At 40.3% G+C, this 15616-nt stretch overlaps 1 protein-coding gene across 2 annotated transcripts in view; it reads right to left on the bottom strand.

The window, feature by feature from the left end:
* Positions 1–12946, bottom strand: part of GSTCD (glutathione S-transferase C-terminal domain containing) — a 189705-nt gene extending 176759 nt beyond the window's left edge. For both annotated transcript variants that reach the window (XM_036763495.1, XM_036763496.1), the window contains exons 1-2: positions 12514–12946; positions 3633–4085 (exon numbers count right to left, since the gene is read on the bottom strand). In XM_036763495.1, the coding sequence (XP_036619390.1) occupies positions 3633–4085; positions 12514–12933 (873 nt within the window). In that variant the 5' untranslated portion in view covers positions 12934–12946. The remainder of the gene's footprint in view (positions 1–3632; positions 4086–12513) is intronic.
* Between the last annotated feature and the right edge of the window lie 2670 nt (positions 12947–15616).

A 15616-nucleotide genomic window follows, 5' to 3' on the forward strand; every position in this document is an offset into this window, starting at 1 on the left:
AACACCAACATTATCTCAATGAAGCTATATGATGGTTCTCTGGGGCCTAACAATATGAGGTTTCAAGCTATACAACAAAGTAGTAATCATCATAATGATATGATACTGGTCAAGAAATAGAGAAATCAATCAATGGAACAGATTAGGTACACAGCATATGCAAGAAAATGAACCTAGTAGTCTAGTGTTTGATAAACCCAAAGACCCCAGCCATGAGGATAAGGAGTCACTATCTGATGAAAATTGCTGGTAAAATTGGAAAATAATCTGGTGGAAATAAGGTTTAGACCATTAGTTCACACAATATAAGATAAACTCCAAATGGATATATGATTTGCATATAAAACGTCACATCATAAACAAGCTAAAGGATGCTGTATGGCTGTGAAGCATGACACACCATAATCTCAGAGGAATTAACATTACAAATAACCTAAGAAGGAAACGGAATGGAAGAACAGGCATTTATACAGCACCTACTGTGTGCCAGGTACCATAGTAAGTACTTTAGAAATATTACCTCATGTCATCCTCACAACAACCCCATAAGGTAGGTATTGTTATTATCCGCATTTTACAGCTAAAGAAACTGAGACAGAGAGCAATTAAGTGACTTGCCCAATCACACAACCAGTAAGGCTAGATTTGAATTCAGGTCTTCCTGACCCCAGACCCAGTCTTCTTGCCACTGCACCACCTAGCTACCACCTCAGAACGATGAAATAGTTCATTGTGGTTGTTAGTAAGTGCAGCATGTTGCCAATGATGACCATAAGTCTTGGAACACTATATTTCAAAGAGCAAAAGAGCTAGGGTTGTGGTCAAACATAACTTACCAGCAAAGTTTAGTATAATCCTGAACGAAAAATTATGGATATTTAATGAATTAAAAGACTTTCAGATATTGGTGACAAAAAGAACAGAAGTTAATGGAAAATTCAACATACACAATCCAGAAGAAATATAAGGTAAACATTAAAGATCAATACTAGGGATTCAATAAGATCAAACTGTTTATTTCTTATATGTGGAAATGTTATTCTTAAGACTGTCACCAGTACCTGGATAGTTGGAAGGAAAGATTGGGGCTGAGCTGACTATGATGAGTAGAGTCTAAAAAAATAATTGGGTAGGAGTAGATAAAAAGGAGCAATTAACTCACACAAATGAAGTGTTAGAAGAAGAACTGATATAGAGGAAGGAGGGTGAGGTGAAGGGCTGGTAGTGCTGGAACCTTACTCTTATCACATCTGAGTTAAAGAGGGAGTAACATGTACATCTAGAAGAGTAAAAACGGTCTTCTAAATTATAAAGAAATAAGAGGGTCATGGAGAGAGGGGACTTTTAGAAGTGTTTGTAGACTAAGATTTAGGAGGGTGGGGGGGGGAGAGGAAAAGGGAGGGACTTAGAGGGTTGGGCAGAATAAGGAATAGGAAGGTAAAGGGAGAATATAAGGGATACCTGGGAATACACCTGCCAAAACAAACCCAGGAACTATATGAACAAAATCATAAAAATCTTTTTGGACAAATAAAATCAGATTTAAATAGAGAAATAATAATTGTCCATAAGCAGGCAGGGCCAATATAATAAAAATGACAATTTTTCCTAAATTAATCTATATATTCAATGCCACCCTAATTGAATTACCAAAAATTTATTTTACTGAACAAGAAAAAATAATAACAAAATTCATTTGGAAGAACAAAATATCAAAGGAATTGATGAAAAAAAATTTAAAGTAAGGAGGCTTAGCAGTACCAGATCTTAAACTAGTAAGGCAGTAATTATGAAAACTTTAGTAGTACCTGATCTTAAAACTAATACGGCAGAAATTATGAAAACTATCTTGTACTGGCTAAGAAATTGAAAAGTAGATCAAGAGAACAGAGTAGACATACAATTTACAGCAACAAATGAATATAGTAACCTAGTGTTTGACAGGTGTAAAGACAAACTTTCAGGACAAGAATTCATTATTTGGTAAAAGTTTGGAAAGCTAAAAAGAAGTCTAGCAGAAAGTGGGCATAGACCAATATCTTACACCATTTACCATGATAAGGTCAAAATGGATACATGACCAAGATATAAAGGCAGGTATTACAAAAAAAATTAGAAGAACATAGAACATATTACTTATCAGACTTAAGGATAGGTGAACAATTAACAAACAAGAGATAGAGAGCATTGTGAGGTGTAAAATAGATCATTTTATGTCATTAAATTAAAAAGCTTTTGTGCAAATAAAACTAATGCAGTCAAGATCAGAAGGAAAGAAAAGAACTGGGGGAAAAATTTTTAGACAATTCTTCAGATAAAGGTCTCATATCTCAAATATATAAAGAACTTTGTAAAATCTGTAAGAATACAAGTCAATCCCCAACCTTAAATGGTCAAAGGATATGAACTAGCAAGTTTCCAATGAAGAAATCAAAATAATTTGTAGTCATACGAAAATACTCTAAAATCATTATTGATCAGAGAAATTGAGGCTAAAATGACAAAAGGAGAAAGCAATAAATGTTGCAAGGCGTGTGGAAAAATTGGGAACTTAATTCATCATTGATGGATCTGTGAGCTGATCAACCATTTTGGAGAGCAATCTAGAATTATGCCCAAGAGTTATTAAACTGCCTATACCCTTTGACCCAGCAATACTACTATTAGGTCTGTTTCCCAAGATGATTAAGGAAAAAGTAAAAGAAACTATATTTTCTAAAATATTTACTGGAAATTGTGGGGATGCCTCTCAACTGGGGAATGGTTAAACAAGTGGTGATACATGCTCATGAAGAAATGATGAGCTTAATGATTTTAGAAAAACATGGAAAGAGCTGCCCAAAAATAATGAAGAGCAAAATGAGCAGAACCAAGAGAACGTTGTATACAGTAAAAGTAAATATCATTTTAAGAGAAACTTTGAGCAACCAAGTCATTCTATTATAAATACCCAAATTAACTACAAAGGTCCTACGAAGATGCTATCTGCATCCAGAGAAAGAACTGACATATAAATGTGTGTATGTACATACACACACACATATACATATGTGGGTGTGTGTGTGTGTATGTATACGTGTGTGTGTATATGTGAATATATATTTTTGCGTCTAATGGTAGCCTTCTCTAGGGGGGAGGGGAAAAAACAAAAAGCAAGCTACATGATAACTTTGTTGTATATTTAAAAGGAATAGCAAGTTGTACATAACAGATCTGTAGTTTCAGGTACAATCAGATTTTTTTTAATTCTACTTTGTTATGGAAATGCTTGTTTTATTTATTAAGTACAGAATATAAAAATGTTTTTAAATTTATTAAGACTAGATAATTTACCAGCTACTTATTGCAACAACTGATTCTGTAAATTTTTTTATTCTTTTTTTTAAAGAACAATTAAAATAACTACTAATTCCTCTGGTGCCTTTTTGTATTTCACAGTTTTATCAGATGTTTCCTGAAAAAATGTCATATCCCCAATTCAACATCTTGAGAAACAAAAGCGCTTTGTGCTGACCAGGTACTAGGTAGCCCTTTGTGGGCTTTGTACCATTCCTTATATCATTTAAATTAAATAGATTTTCTGTACCTTTCCCAACTCTACACAACACAGGCTTTTTCAAATGCTGCCTTACCAGAAACTGATGGATACAGGGCAAAAGGACTAGATCAGCAAGGGTGAAATAGAGGCCTTCTGCAAAGAGGTGGTCCAGAGGCGGCAGGTCTGATGTTTGCACTTTCCTGATGTGCACAGGTTCCCGAGTGCTCTCAGAAGGAGCTTCCTGGACTCTGAGTCTGGATAATGCCACCCTGAGTTCTAGGTTCTCTGTGGGAGGCTCGGCACTTTCTCTGAGTGCTCCTCGGAGCCCAGAGCCAGGACTCTGCCTGGGCAATTCCGCCTCCTGCTGCCGCTTCAGCTTCTGCCTGCGGATCTTGTCATCATTGTGCACTCTCACAGGCTCCCTGAGCTTCTTCTCCAGCTGCAGCATTGCCTCTGGGATAGAGGCCTGGGGCCCAGGAGGCTCACTTAGGAACCTCTCCACAGCGAGCGGGATGCTGAGCTCACAGAGTCTGGTCCACTGGCTTACCTGGAAGAAAAGAAATCAGATGACGATAGGACCATAGGATGAATCTTTACTGGTAACAGACTGAGATAAAGGAAAACTGTAGGGACGTATAAATCAATTCTGAGGAGTCCCAGGGTATATCTGCACAGGATTTTAAAGAGCAGCAAAGACTCATACTCCATAGTTCTGCATACATCTTGCATTCCTAAAGCATGAGCCCATTAGAAAGCACCAGATGAAAGACTTCGTCTACGTGAGTTTCTGTCTCTCTCCAGATTCTCTAAAATGGAAAAAGTCACTCCACATTCAGTTTTTACTGCTCATCATTAATAAGATCCACAGAAGTGATCTTAGAACTACCCAAAATATTTTTTTTTGTTAAAAAACATCTGTTAATGACCAAATGCCTAAAGCCTCGAGGAAAAAAATTCCCAACCCAGGTAATTTGCCAACATCTGCACAGACAAAAACACTACAGGCCGGGAGTTAACCCATTTTCTATGAACTCTTTAGATATGGAGTAAACTAGAAGTATAGAATATATAAACATATAAGTATATACACACATATACACATAAACATGTACATATACCTACATATATACAAACACATATGTGCACGTTATACTTATAAGGAAGCTAGATGGCTCAGACAGTGGTGCTGAACTTGAAGACTTGAGTTCAAATCCTGTCTCAAATGGTTACTAGCTGTGTAATCCTGGGCAAGTCACCTCACCGTTCTCATCTGTAAAATGGGGTAACTATAGCACCTACTGCCCAGGGTTGTTGTGAGGCTCGAATGAGGTGATGTGTAAAGTACTTTCTAAGTGCTAGCCAGCTATTGTCACACAACAGCCCAGCACAGTGGATAACACAATGGACTTGGGGTCAGGAAGACCTGGGTCAAATCGCATCTCTAATATTTACAAGGTGCATGACACCAGACAGGTCCCTTTGCCTCTCCTAGTCACACTTTCCTTATCTGTAAAATGGTGATAATAATGCCTGTATTATCAAACTCAAAGGATTGTTGTGAGTCTCCAATGAGAAACATAAATGAAAAGCTTTGCAAACTATAAAGCACTATATAATTATCAATGAAACCATAACTGTTTACTAAATACATAGTAGGTGCCAATGAATGAGGATACAAAGACAAAAATATAAAGTCCCTGCCCACAAGAATTGTATTCTATGAGAGGAGACGTGTACTATATGGGGTGCAGGGTATGTTCAGGGAAGACTAGAACCTCTGCTGGGAGGGCTGCTCTCCACCTTTGGAGTCCACGTGACCCACCTAATTCTCACTGGTGGCTCCAAGAAGCTGAAATATGCATAGTGGCCACACCCCGGTAAACCATTTTGGCAAAAGGGCTAAACCAGGTTTCGGGTAACCAAGGGGTCTCAAACCTTTCAGTGAGTTAGGGGGGTATCTACCCCAAGCATATGAAGACTTCCCCTGTGGAATGGGTGGATGGGAATAATTTGTTCCAATGGTCATGAAGGCAGGTGTTGTGGAGCTTGTTTAGACACTGTAGATGTCAAGGTCATCTACCACATCCCAAGCCATCACCAGATGTCTTGATTCTGTCCTGCCACTGGACTGAGACAATTCTGGAAGAGAAAGTGAGGCTGACAACTTCATGCAACTCTGCCTCACTTAAATCCAATTTATGCACAAATCAAAAGACATCACCCATACCATTTTACCATTATACCAATCTCAAAGTCCTGTGGCGACAGGCAAGTGACAAAGAAGCAGGTGCAGATACACTGGGAGCTGTAGTCACAACCCTGCACACAGGTGGCCCAGGCCATCTTCCCACTGGAAGCAGCAGTGGAATTCAGAAGCCACGTGGGTATCTGAGCAGCTCTTTAAGGACTTCAATGCTCATCTCCTGGTGTGAGGAAGAGTCTAGGAAAGGTGCCCTAAAAAATGTCCGCTTTACCCAACCCCAGCCTGTTTACCATCCTGCAGTAGAAATGCCAAAAAATGTACAAAAATTTCTACGAAGATGATTCCACTCACCAATGGTACATGGAATGTGCACACACTTATGGACAACACAAAATCCAGGAAACCTAAAAGATGAACAGTTCTTGTTGCAAAAGAACCCAGCAGGTATTGCATCCAAACAGTAGCTCTGAGTGAAATAAGACTGGCAAATGGCCAGCTTACTGAAGTCAGAGCACGATACACATTGTTCTGGAATGGCCGCAGTGAAGGAGTGCCCCATGAAACTGGTATAGGTTTTGCAATCAAAACTAATCTAGTCAAGAAGCTTGTATGCCTACCAAGAGGAGTGAATGACAGGCTTGTGACAATGTGATTGCTACTTGCAGGTAAGTGTCATGTCACCATCATCAGTGCCTATGCTCCCACTATGACAAACCCTGATGAGGTCAAAGAAAAATTTTATGGAGACCTGGAGACCCTCATCATTAATGTGCCAAAAGAAGACAAGCCTATAATTCTGGGTGACTAGTGCAAGAGTAGGCACAGATTACTACACATGGCAAGGAGTCCTTAGGAGGAATGGAGTTCCAAACAGCAACAGCAAATGGTCACTTGCTGCTGAAGACTTGTGCACCTCAAGACCTTCACGTTACCAACACTGTCTTCTACTTACCTAATGCAATAAAATTTCATGGATGCACCCTCACAGAAAAGATTGGCATTTAAGAGACTACCTGAAGACTCAATGTCAACGAATTAGAACACTTCTCTGGCAGGAACAGTTTGTTGCTAACTTGGAGGGAAAGTGCAGCAAACACACACTTCGTAACAGTGTAGCAGAAAAAATTGGGCAGCTTTCAGAGATTTGGCATACAGCACTGCATTTCCTTATCTGGGTCAGAACACTTACAAACATCAAGATTGGTTTGGTGAAAATGATGGGGAAATTCAGAAGTTGCTAAATGGAAAACAAGAACTCCACAGGGTTTACCAGCAGGATAGTTCATCCATCTCTAAGAAGGCAGCATTTAATTCCATCAAAATTAAAGTATAGGAGGGTGGAGCCAAGATGGCGGCTGGTAAGCAGGGACTAGAGTGAGCTCCATACCTGCGTCCCTCCAAAAACCTATAAAAAATGGCTCTGAACCAATTCTAGAACGGCAGAACCCACAGAACAGCGGAGGGAAGCAGGGCTCCAGCCCAGGACAGCCTGGATGGTCTCTGGGTGAGGTCTATTCCACACGGAGCTGGGAGCTGGGAACGGAGTGGAGCAGAGCCCAGCCTGAGCGGGTGGACCATCCAGACCAGAAGCTGGGCGGAAGGGGCCCTAGCGCCCTGAATATGTGAGCTGCGGCAGTCACCAGACCCCTCGACCCACAAACACCAAAGACTGCAGAGAAGGTTAGTGGGAAAAGCTGCGGGAGTGGAAGGAGTTCTCGGTTTGGCTTCCAGCCCCGAGGGCAGCGGAGGTGGGGCAGCTACAGCTGTTGTTACTTCCGGCTCCAGGCCCACCTGGTGGGAGGAATTAAGTGGCAGATCAGAGCAGGAGCTCACAGCCTGCTGAAGATCTAAGCCCAGTCTGGACTGGGGGTTCTTGGGGAAGGAGGAGTGCGGGTCTGACAGAGCTGGCACCTCCCCCACAAACGTGGAACATAGAACTCGTTAGTCTACAAGCAGTCATACCCCACTGAAAAACTCAAGGGTCAAGTTAGTTGGTTGGGAATATGGCCAGGCAGGGAAAACGCGCCCAGATTCAGTCTCAGACTTTGGATTCTTTCTTTGGTGACAAAGAAGACCAAAACATACAGCCTAAAGAAGACAACAAAGTCATAGAGCCTACAACAAAAGCCTCCAAGAAAAACATGAACTGGCCCCAGGCCATAGAAGAACTCAAAAAGGATTTGGAAAAGCAAGTTAGAGAAGTAGAGGAAAAATTAGGAAGAGAAATGAGAAGGATGCGAGAAACCCATGAAAAACAAGTCAATGACTTGCTAAAGGAGACCCAAAAAAATACTGAAAAATACACTGAAGAAAACAACACCTTAAAAAACAGACTAACTCAAATGGCAAAAGAGCTCCAAAAAGCCAATGAGGAGAAGAATGCCTTGAAAGGCAGAATTAGTCAAATGGAAAAGGAGGTCCAAAAGACCACTGAAGAAAATACTACTTTAAAAATTAGATTGGAACAAGTGGAAGCTAGTGACTTGATGAGAAATCAGGATATTATAAAACAGAACCAAAGGAATGAAAAAATGGAAGACAATGTGAAATATCTCCTTGGAAAAACCACTGACCTGGAAAATAGATCCAGGAGAGATAATTTAAAAATGATTGGACTACCTGAAAGCCATGATCAAAAAAAGAGCCTAGATACCATCTTTCAAGAAATTATCAAGGAGAACTGCCCTGATATTCTAGAGCCACAGGGCAAAATAGAAATTGAAAGAATCCATCGATTGCCTCCTCAAATAGATCCCAAAAAGAAATCTCCTAGGAATATTGTTGCCAAATTCCAGAGCTCCCAGATCAAGGAGAAAATACTGCAAGCAGCCAGAAAGAAACAATTTGAGTATTGTGGAAACCCAATCAGAATAACCCAAGATCTGGCAGCTTCTACATTAAGAGATCGAAGGGCTTGGAATGCGATATTCCGAAGGTCAATGGAGCTAGGATTAAAACCTAGAATCACCTACCCAGCAAAACTGAATATCATGTTCCAAGGCAAAATATAGATTTTCAATAAAATAGAGGACTTTCAAGCTTTCTCAGTGAAAAGACCAGAGCTGAATAGAAAATTTGACTTTCAAACACAAGAATCAAGAGAAGCATGAAAAGGTAATCAAGAAACGGAAATTGCAAGGGACTTACTAAAGTTGAACTGTTTTGTTTACATTCCTACATGGAAAGATGATGTGTATGATTCATGAGACCTCAGTATTAGGGTAGTTGAAGGGAATATGCATGTATATATGTGTGTGTGTGTGTATATCTATATCTATATATATATATATATATATATATGTGTGTGTGTGTGTGTGTGAATGTGTATGTATGTATATATCTATGTGTATATGTATGTATGTGTATGTATGTATATATATGTGTGTGTTTTTATATATGTATGTATATATATATATATATGTAAAGAGAGAGAGCAGACACAGGGTGAGTTGAAGATGAAGGGAAGATATCTAAAAGAAATAAAATGAAATTAAGGGATGAGAGAGCAACATACTGAGAGAGGGAGATAGGGAGAGATAGAATGGGGTGGATTATCTCCCATAAAGGTGGCAAGAGGAAGCAGTTCTATGGGAGGAGGGGAGAGGGCAGGTGAGGGGGGAATGAGTGAACCTTGCTCTCATCAGATTTGGCCTGAGGGGGAATACCATACATACTCAGTTGGGTATCTTACCCCACAGGAAAGAAGAGGGAGGAAGATAAAAAAAAAATAAAAGGGGGGGGATGATGGAGGGGAGGGCAGATAGGGGTGGAGGTAATCAAAACAAACACTTTGGAAAGGGGACAGGGTCAAGGGAGAAAATTCAATAAAGTGGGATGAGTTGGGAAGGAGCAAAATATAGTTAGCCTTTCACAACATGAGTATTGTGGAAGGGATTTGCATAATGATACACATGTGGCCTATATCGAATTGCTTGCCTTCTCAGGGAGGGTGGGTGGGAAGAGAAGAGGGGAGAGAATTTGGAACTCAAAGTTTTAAAATCAGATGTTCAAAAACAAAAAAAGTTTTTGTATGCAACTAAAAATAAGATACACAGGCAATGGGGTGTAGAAATTTATCTTGCCCTACAAGAAAGGAAGGGAAAAGGGGATGAGAGGGGAGGGGGGTGATAGAGGCGAGGGCTGACTGGGGAACAGGGCAACCAGAATATAAGCCATCTTGGAGTGGGGGGGAGGGTAGAAATGGAGAGAAAATTTGTAATTCAAACTGTTGTGAAAATTAATGCTGAAAACCAAATATGTTAAATAAATAAATTGCATTTAAAAAAAAAATTTAAAAAAAAAATTAAGGTATAAGTGAAGCTTAGAGAGAGACAGGATTCTTGGCTTAGTAAGAAGGCAAATAAAAATCAATTTTACACTGATAGTAACAATGCAAAACACTTTTATGATGTCCTGAATGCTATTTATGGACCAAAGACCTTCAGTGCATCTCAACTACTCAGTGCTGATAGAGCCAACATTGATTAGTAATAAAGACATGATCCTGGAGAGATGGGCTGAATACTTCCATAGGATTCTCAACAGACCATCATCAATCAATGCTGAAGCCACTGACCATTTACTTCAGGTTAAAGTCAATCCCTCTCTAGCCAAATTTCCAACTGAAGAAGAGGTTTTGAAGCCACTAGGCCTCCTCTCCTGTGTCAAAACACCTGGTGCCAATTCTATTCCAATTGAGATTTACAAGGTGGGGAGTCCATTGCTCATAAAAAAGCTGATTGAAATTTTCTGAGTTAGATGGCAAGAGGAGGTTCAAGGATGGCTCCATTGTCCATCTCTATAAAGGTAAAGGAAATAGACTGTCCTGTGGCAATCACAAGAGTGTCTCTCTCTTAGTCAATGCTGGCAAGATTCTTGCCAGAGTCCTCCTTAACAGGCTAATCCTTTACCTGGAAGGTGGACATCTACCTGAGAGCCAGTGTGGCTATAGAAAGGGCCAAGGAATAGTCAATATGGTGTTTGCTACCTGACAAGTACAAGAGAAATGCCAGGAGCCGAACAGGTCTGTACACAACATTCATTGATCTGACCAAGGCCTTTGATACCGGTAGTTCTGAAGGCTTATGGAAAATTATGTCAAAATTTGGTTGCCCAGAGTTCATCAGTTTTGTACATCAATTTCATGACAGCTTGCTTGTCCACGTTCTGGATAATGGATGATGCCCTCATGCTTTCCCAGTCATCGATGGAGTGAAGCAAGGCTGTGGGCTTGCTTGCTCCCATGCTTTTCTAGCATGATGTTTTCAGCCATGTTTTCATACCTCTGATGAGGATGAACACAGCATCAAGGCCAGCTACTGCACTGATAGTAAATTGTTTAACTTGAAAAGGCTGCAAGCCAAGACTAAAGTGGAGGGAAAGTTAGTACATGATTTTTTGTTTGCAGATGAGTGTGCACTCAATGCAGCCTTGGAAACTGAGATGCAACACAGTATGGATCAATTCTCTGCTGCTTGTACTAATTTTGGCCTAATGATTAACACCAAAAAAACACAAGTGCTCCACCAGCCACCACCATACCATCTATACGTGGAACCATCAGTTACAGCAAATGGAGAAGCTTTGAATACTGTGGATAAGTTCACTATCTTGGCAGTATACTTTCTAGGGATATACACATTGATAATGAGGTTGAGACATGCATTGCCAGAGCTAGGTCAGCGTTTGGGAGGCTCCAAAGGAAAGTGTGCGAGAGAAGAGGTATTAGACTGACTACCAAACTGAAGGTCTACAGAGCTGTGATACTGACCTCATTGTTGTATGCCTGTGAAACCTGGACAGTCTACCAGTGCCATACCAGGAAACTGAATCATTTCCATGTGAATTATTTTAGGAAGATTCTGAAGATCACATAGCAAGATAAGGTACTGGACACTGAGGTCCTTTCTTGAACTAAAGTGCTAAGCATTCAAACTCTACTATAGAGAGTGCAACTCCGATGGGCTTGCCACTTTGTTCCAATGTCAAATGTATATCTGCCTAAAAGATTATTTCACAGAGAACTCACACAAGGCAAAAAAGCTCACACGGTGGTCTGAAGAAGCAATGCAATGTTACTCTCAAGGTCTCTCTGAAGAACTCTGGAATTGATTGCATGACATGGGAGTCGGTGGCTAAGGACCACCCAGCATGACATAACCACATCAAAGAAGGTGCTGTGCTCTATGAGCAAAGAAGAATTGAAGCAGTGCAAGAGAAATGGAGGAGATGTGTAAATTTAGAGAATCTACCCCAAATGTTAACTTGGACTATTTGTGCCTGACCTGTAATATAGCATTTCGAACTCATATTAGTCTGAAAAGCCATAGCATAGTAACGTCATGTTGGTCCTCTTTGAAACCCAAAGGACAACAACCAACCAACTATGCTATGTACCATACAGGAGATATAACTACAGATCAAGTAGACACATGAGCACTTAGGGATGGGGTGGGGGTGGAGAGAGATCCAGAACAGCTTCATTCAGGAGATGATGCTTAAGTAGATCACTGAAGGAAGCCAGAGACACTAAGAGAAGAGTTGAGGAAGGAGAGCACTCCAGGTAAAGGGAAAAAATGGGAGATGAACTGTTGTATCTGAGGAACAGCAAGAAGGCCAGTTTTTGGCTAACTGCACACTGCAGGGAGATTCATTCATAAGAAAACTAGAAAGGAAGGTTGGGACCAGGTTGTTAAGGGGTTCATTCTATAGCATGAACATAGACTTTATTTTTAAGTAATAGTAGAAGATGAAAAATAAATGATGTACTCACTTCAGCACAAGCTTTTAAACAGGTCTTCTTAAAACCCAGTAATTCCAAAACTTCCTTCTTTGACGTATCTGCTTCATATGTTTTCTGTATTATGTGTCTTAATGTGACAGAGAGTCCCGCTCGACAGAAATTGTCGGCTTTCTTCATTACCACAGGTAAACAGCAGCTCTGGACCATTACTGGCAGCTCCTGCCTTGAGATGATCCCAACTTCCAGATCCTGGGGAAGTACAGTTTGTAAAAGAGCAACATCTGCATTCTCTTTGCTGGAGACTAAGAAAACTCTGAATTCTTTGCAGTCACAGTAAGACAACAGAAACAAGGTTACAGATGTATGCAGGGGGAAGATACAATTTTCCACCTGATAAGAAAATTCCAAATACAGGTGTTCTTCTGCAAAGTTTTTCCCACTGCCTTTCATTTTCCTTCCTGAAATAGATCTGAAAAGGAAATAAAGTGGATGTAAGCCATAGGACACAAAAATTTAGGGGTAAAAGTATAGATGTCTTTTTTAAAAGCTTACTCCAAAAATAGTTGGGAAGAACTGACTGGGCACGCAAGCTTTCCTATTATCTTGCTAGGGTCCAGACCGCCACAACATCATGCTCAGATATCAAGTCCTTCCCCCCACTCCCAGTTCCCTTTATATGTTGTCTTCCCCTAATAGAATGTAAGAGCAGTGGGGAAGGTGAGGAAAGAGGGGGTGGCAGAGCCAAGTTGGACTGAAGTCATTATTTTTATCCGGCTCTCTCAACATCACCCCTCCCCATAACAACTTTAAAAAGTGCATCAAACCAAATTGAGTGGGAAAACCAACAAAAAGTCACAGTCAGCCATTTTTCCAGTCCATGGCAGCTTAAGAAGGCAGATAAAGAGGTCTGAGTAGGGTAGAGGCTGGCTAGGGGCTTGGTATGGTGGTAGCTGCACTGGCTACAGGCAATGAATGGGTCAGAATAACAGGAGGAGTGCCCAAGGACAGTAGGGAGACTGAATACCTAGTTAGAAAGGGATTTCAAGGGTTCCTTTACTAGCACTGCAAACAGGATCTGTGACATTCGGCAGCTCTGTCACCCACCACCCAGTTCTGGCTCACAGTTCCAGGGTGGAGAGGAACAGTCACAGAGGACCAGAGTGCAGACCAGGAACAAAGTGGGCAGTGACCAGACCTCTGCACAGATCACACCACTTTGGAAACACCAAAAACCTACAGATCCCCAGACTACAGAAGCTCAGGCCCATCATTCCCCCCTCCAGAAGTGAGCAGAGCCCAATTCAAACTTAAAGTTCAAAGTCAAGAAATAGTCTGGAAACTGAGTAAACAACAACAAAGAACCTGACCATAGAAAACTACAGTGACAGGGAAATTCAAGACACAAACTCATTAGAAGATATCAACCTGAAAACATCTACAAGCAAAGCCTCAAGGAAAAAAATGAAGATTGGACACAAGCCCCAACAAGAATTCCTAGATAAAGGAAGGTTTAAAAAGAGCAAAAAAAAAAAAAAGGAAAAAGAAATTATTTTAAAAATCGAAGAACAGCAGAGGAAAAATTTGAGAAAGACATGAGAGCAATGCAAGAAAATTATAAAAAGACAACTGACAACTCGTTAAAAGAGGCACAAAAAAATGAAGAAAATGCTCTAAAAATTAGAAATGGTCATGTGGAAGCTAATGACTCCATGAGACATCAAGAAACATTAAAACAAAGTCAAAAGACTGAAAAAAAATAGAATGTAAGAACACTGGTTGCCTTGCTTGCTTGCATTTATATTCCTAGTACTGAGAAATTAATGCCTGGCACATAATAATGCATTATGAGAATTCATTTTTATTATGGCATTTGTGAAAGATGAGTTAGTAACTATGAATATTACCCTCATTCTGCAGATGAGGAACCTTAAGTAGAAAGAGGTTTAAAGCAAATTGACCAAACATCCAATAAGTTTCCAATTCACATCTGAGCCTTCCATTAAGCGACAGTGCACCACTGATTAGGGGCTTCCCTAAAGCAAAAGATATTTGAAATCTGCTTTTGATTATTAAACATGTGTACTCCCCAAAAGGCAAACATTCGAACTTTTCATAGCTGAAATTTAAGGGGTGTGTGTGTACACACACACATACACACACGCACATGTAGCTTTTTTATATAAACCCATTAATCACCATTAAGTAGCATCAATGTCAATTAAAGGTCATGACAGGGCATATCTTTTAATACTGTGGTCAGATGTTATGATTTCATATTTAATTTATATGTAGCCTGAGCCCTGAAACTGAGGATTGCTGCATTCTACCACTTTACAAAATTCCCCTGGGAGCTACCACTAGATGGCACCCTTTAAAGCATTCACTGTGGAAACCTACTACTCTTAACAGGAAAATAATTTAGAATAGGCAAGAACAATCCCAACATAATAGCTTTAAAATGTATAAACACACCACACTGCTTGCTATAAACAGGGTACTTAAACGATGGTAGTACATTTAATTTTGGTGAAAAAAAATCCCAATGACACTAAAATTTCTGATATTCTCATCATTCACGATTCATCTTAAATTGCCAACTAATCTTGGGCTCCTTATACTTTTTAACTGGACTAATTCCCTCTAATCCTTGTCCTCTTCCCACCACTTTCACTACTGCCTCTAAAACCCACAAGCTATGGTTAAACTCCCCCTTCCCACTCATGTTCTTCCTTCTATGCTGTTGACCACTTTTCTTCCTTCCCTGGCTTCCGTGACTTCCTGGTTCATTCCCAGATCCGGTTCCCAAGGTATCTGAATATTCCCTCCCTAGTTCTTTCTCCTTCTGCCATCTAAGTGTGGTATTTTCTTCTGCCTTTATACATCCTCTAGTGATGTTACCTGTTTCCAACTTTATCTAGCCAAGCTCCAATCTCTCACAAGGTCATCTCTAACTTCTCACTCAACATTTTCACACTGCTGTCCTGCCAACTCCTCAAAAGTCCCTGGTTGAACATTAAATGTCTCGCCTTCCCCCTTAGGCATGGTCTTCTTTTTCTCAGTTTCCCTGTTCCTGTCAACGAGGCTTATAACCTTGAAGCCTCCTTTGACTCTTGCCTCTCACATCTGTCACACG

This window comes from Trichosurus vulpecula, chromosome 6 (genome assembly GCF_011100635.1).
Source record: "Trichosurus vulpecula isolate mTriVul1 chromosome 6, mTriVul1.pri, whole genome shotgun sequence".
In the NCBI taxonomy this organism is placed as follows: domain Eukaryota; kingdom Metazoa; phylum Chordata; class Mammalia; order Diprotodontia; family Phalangeridae; genus Trichosurus; species Trichosurus vulpecula.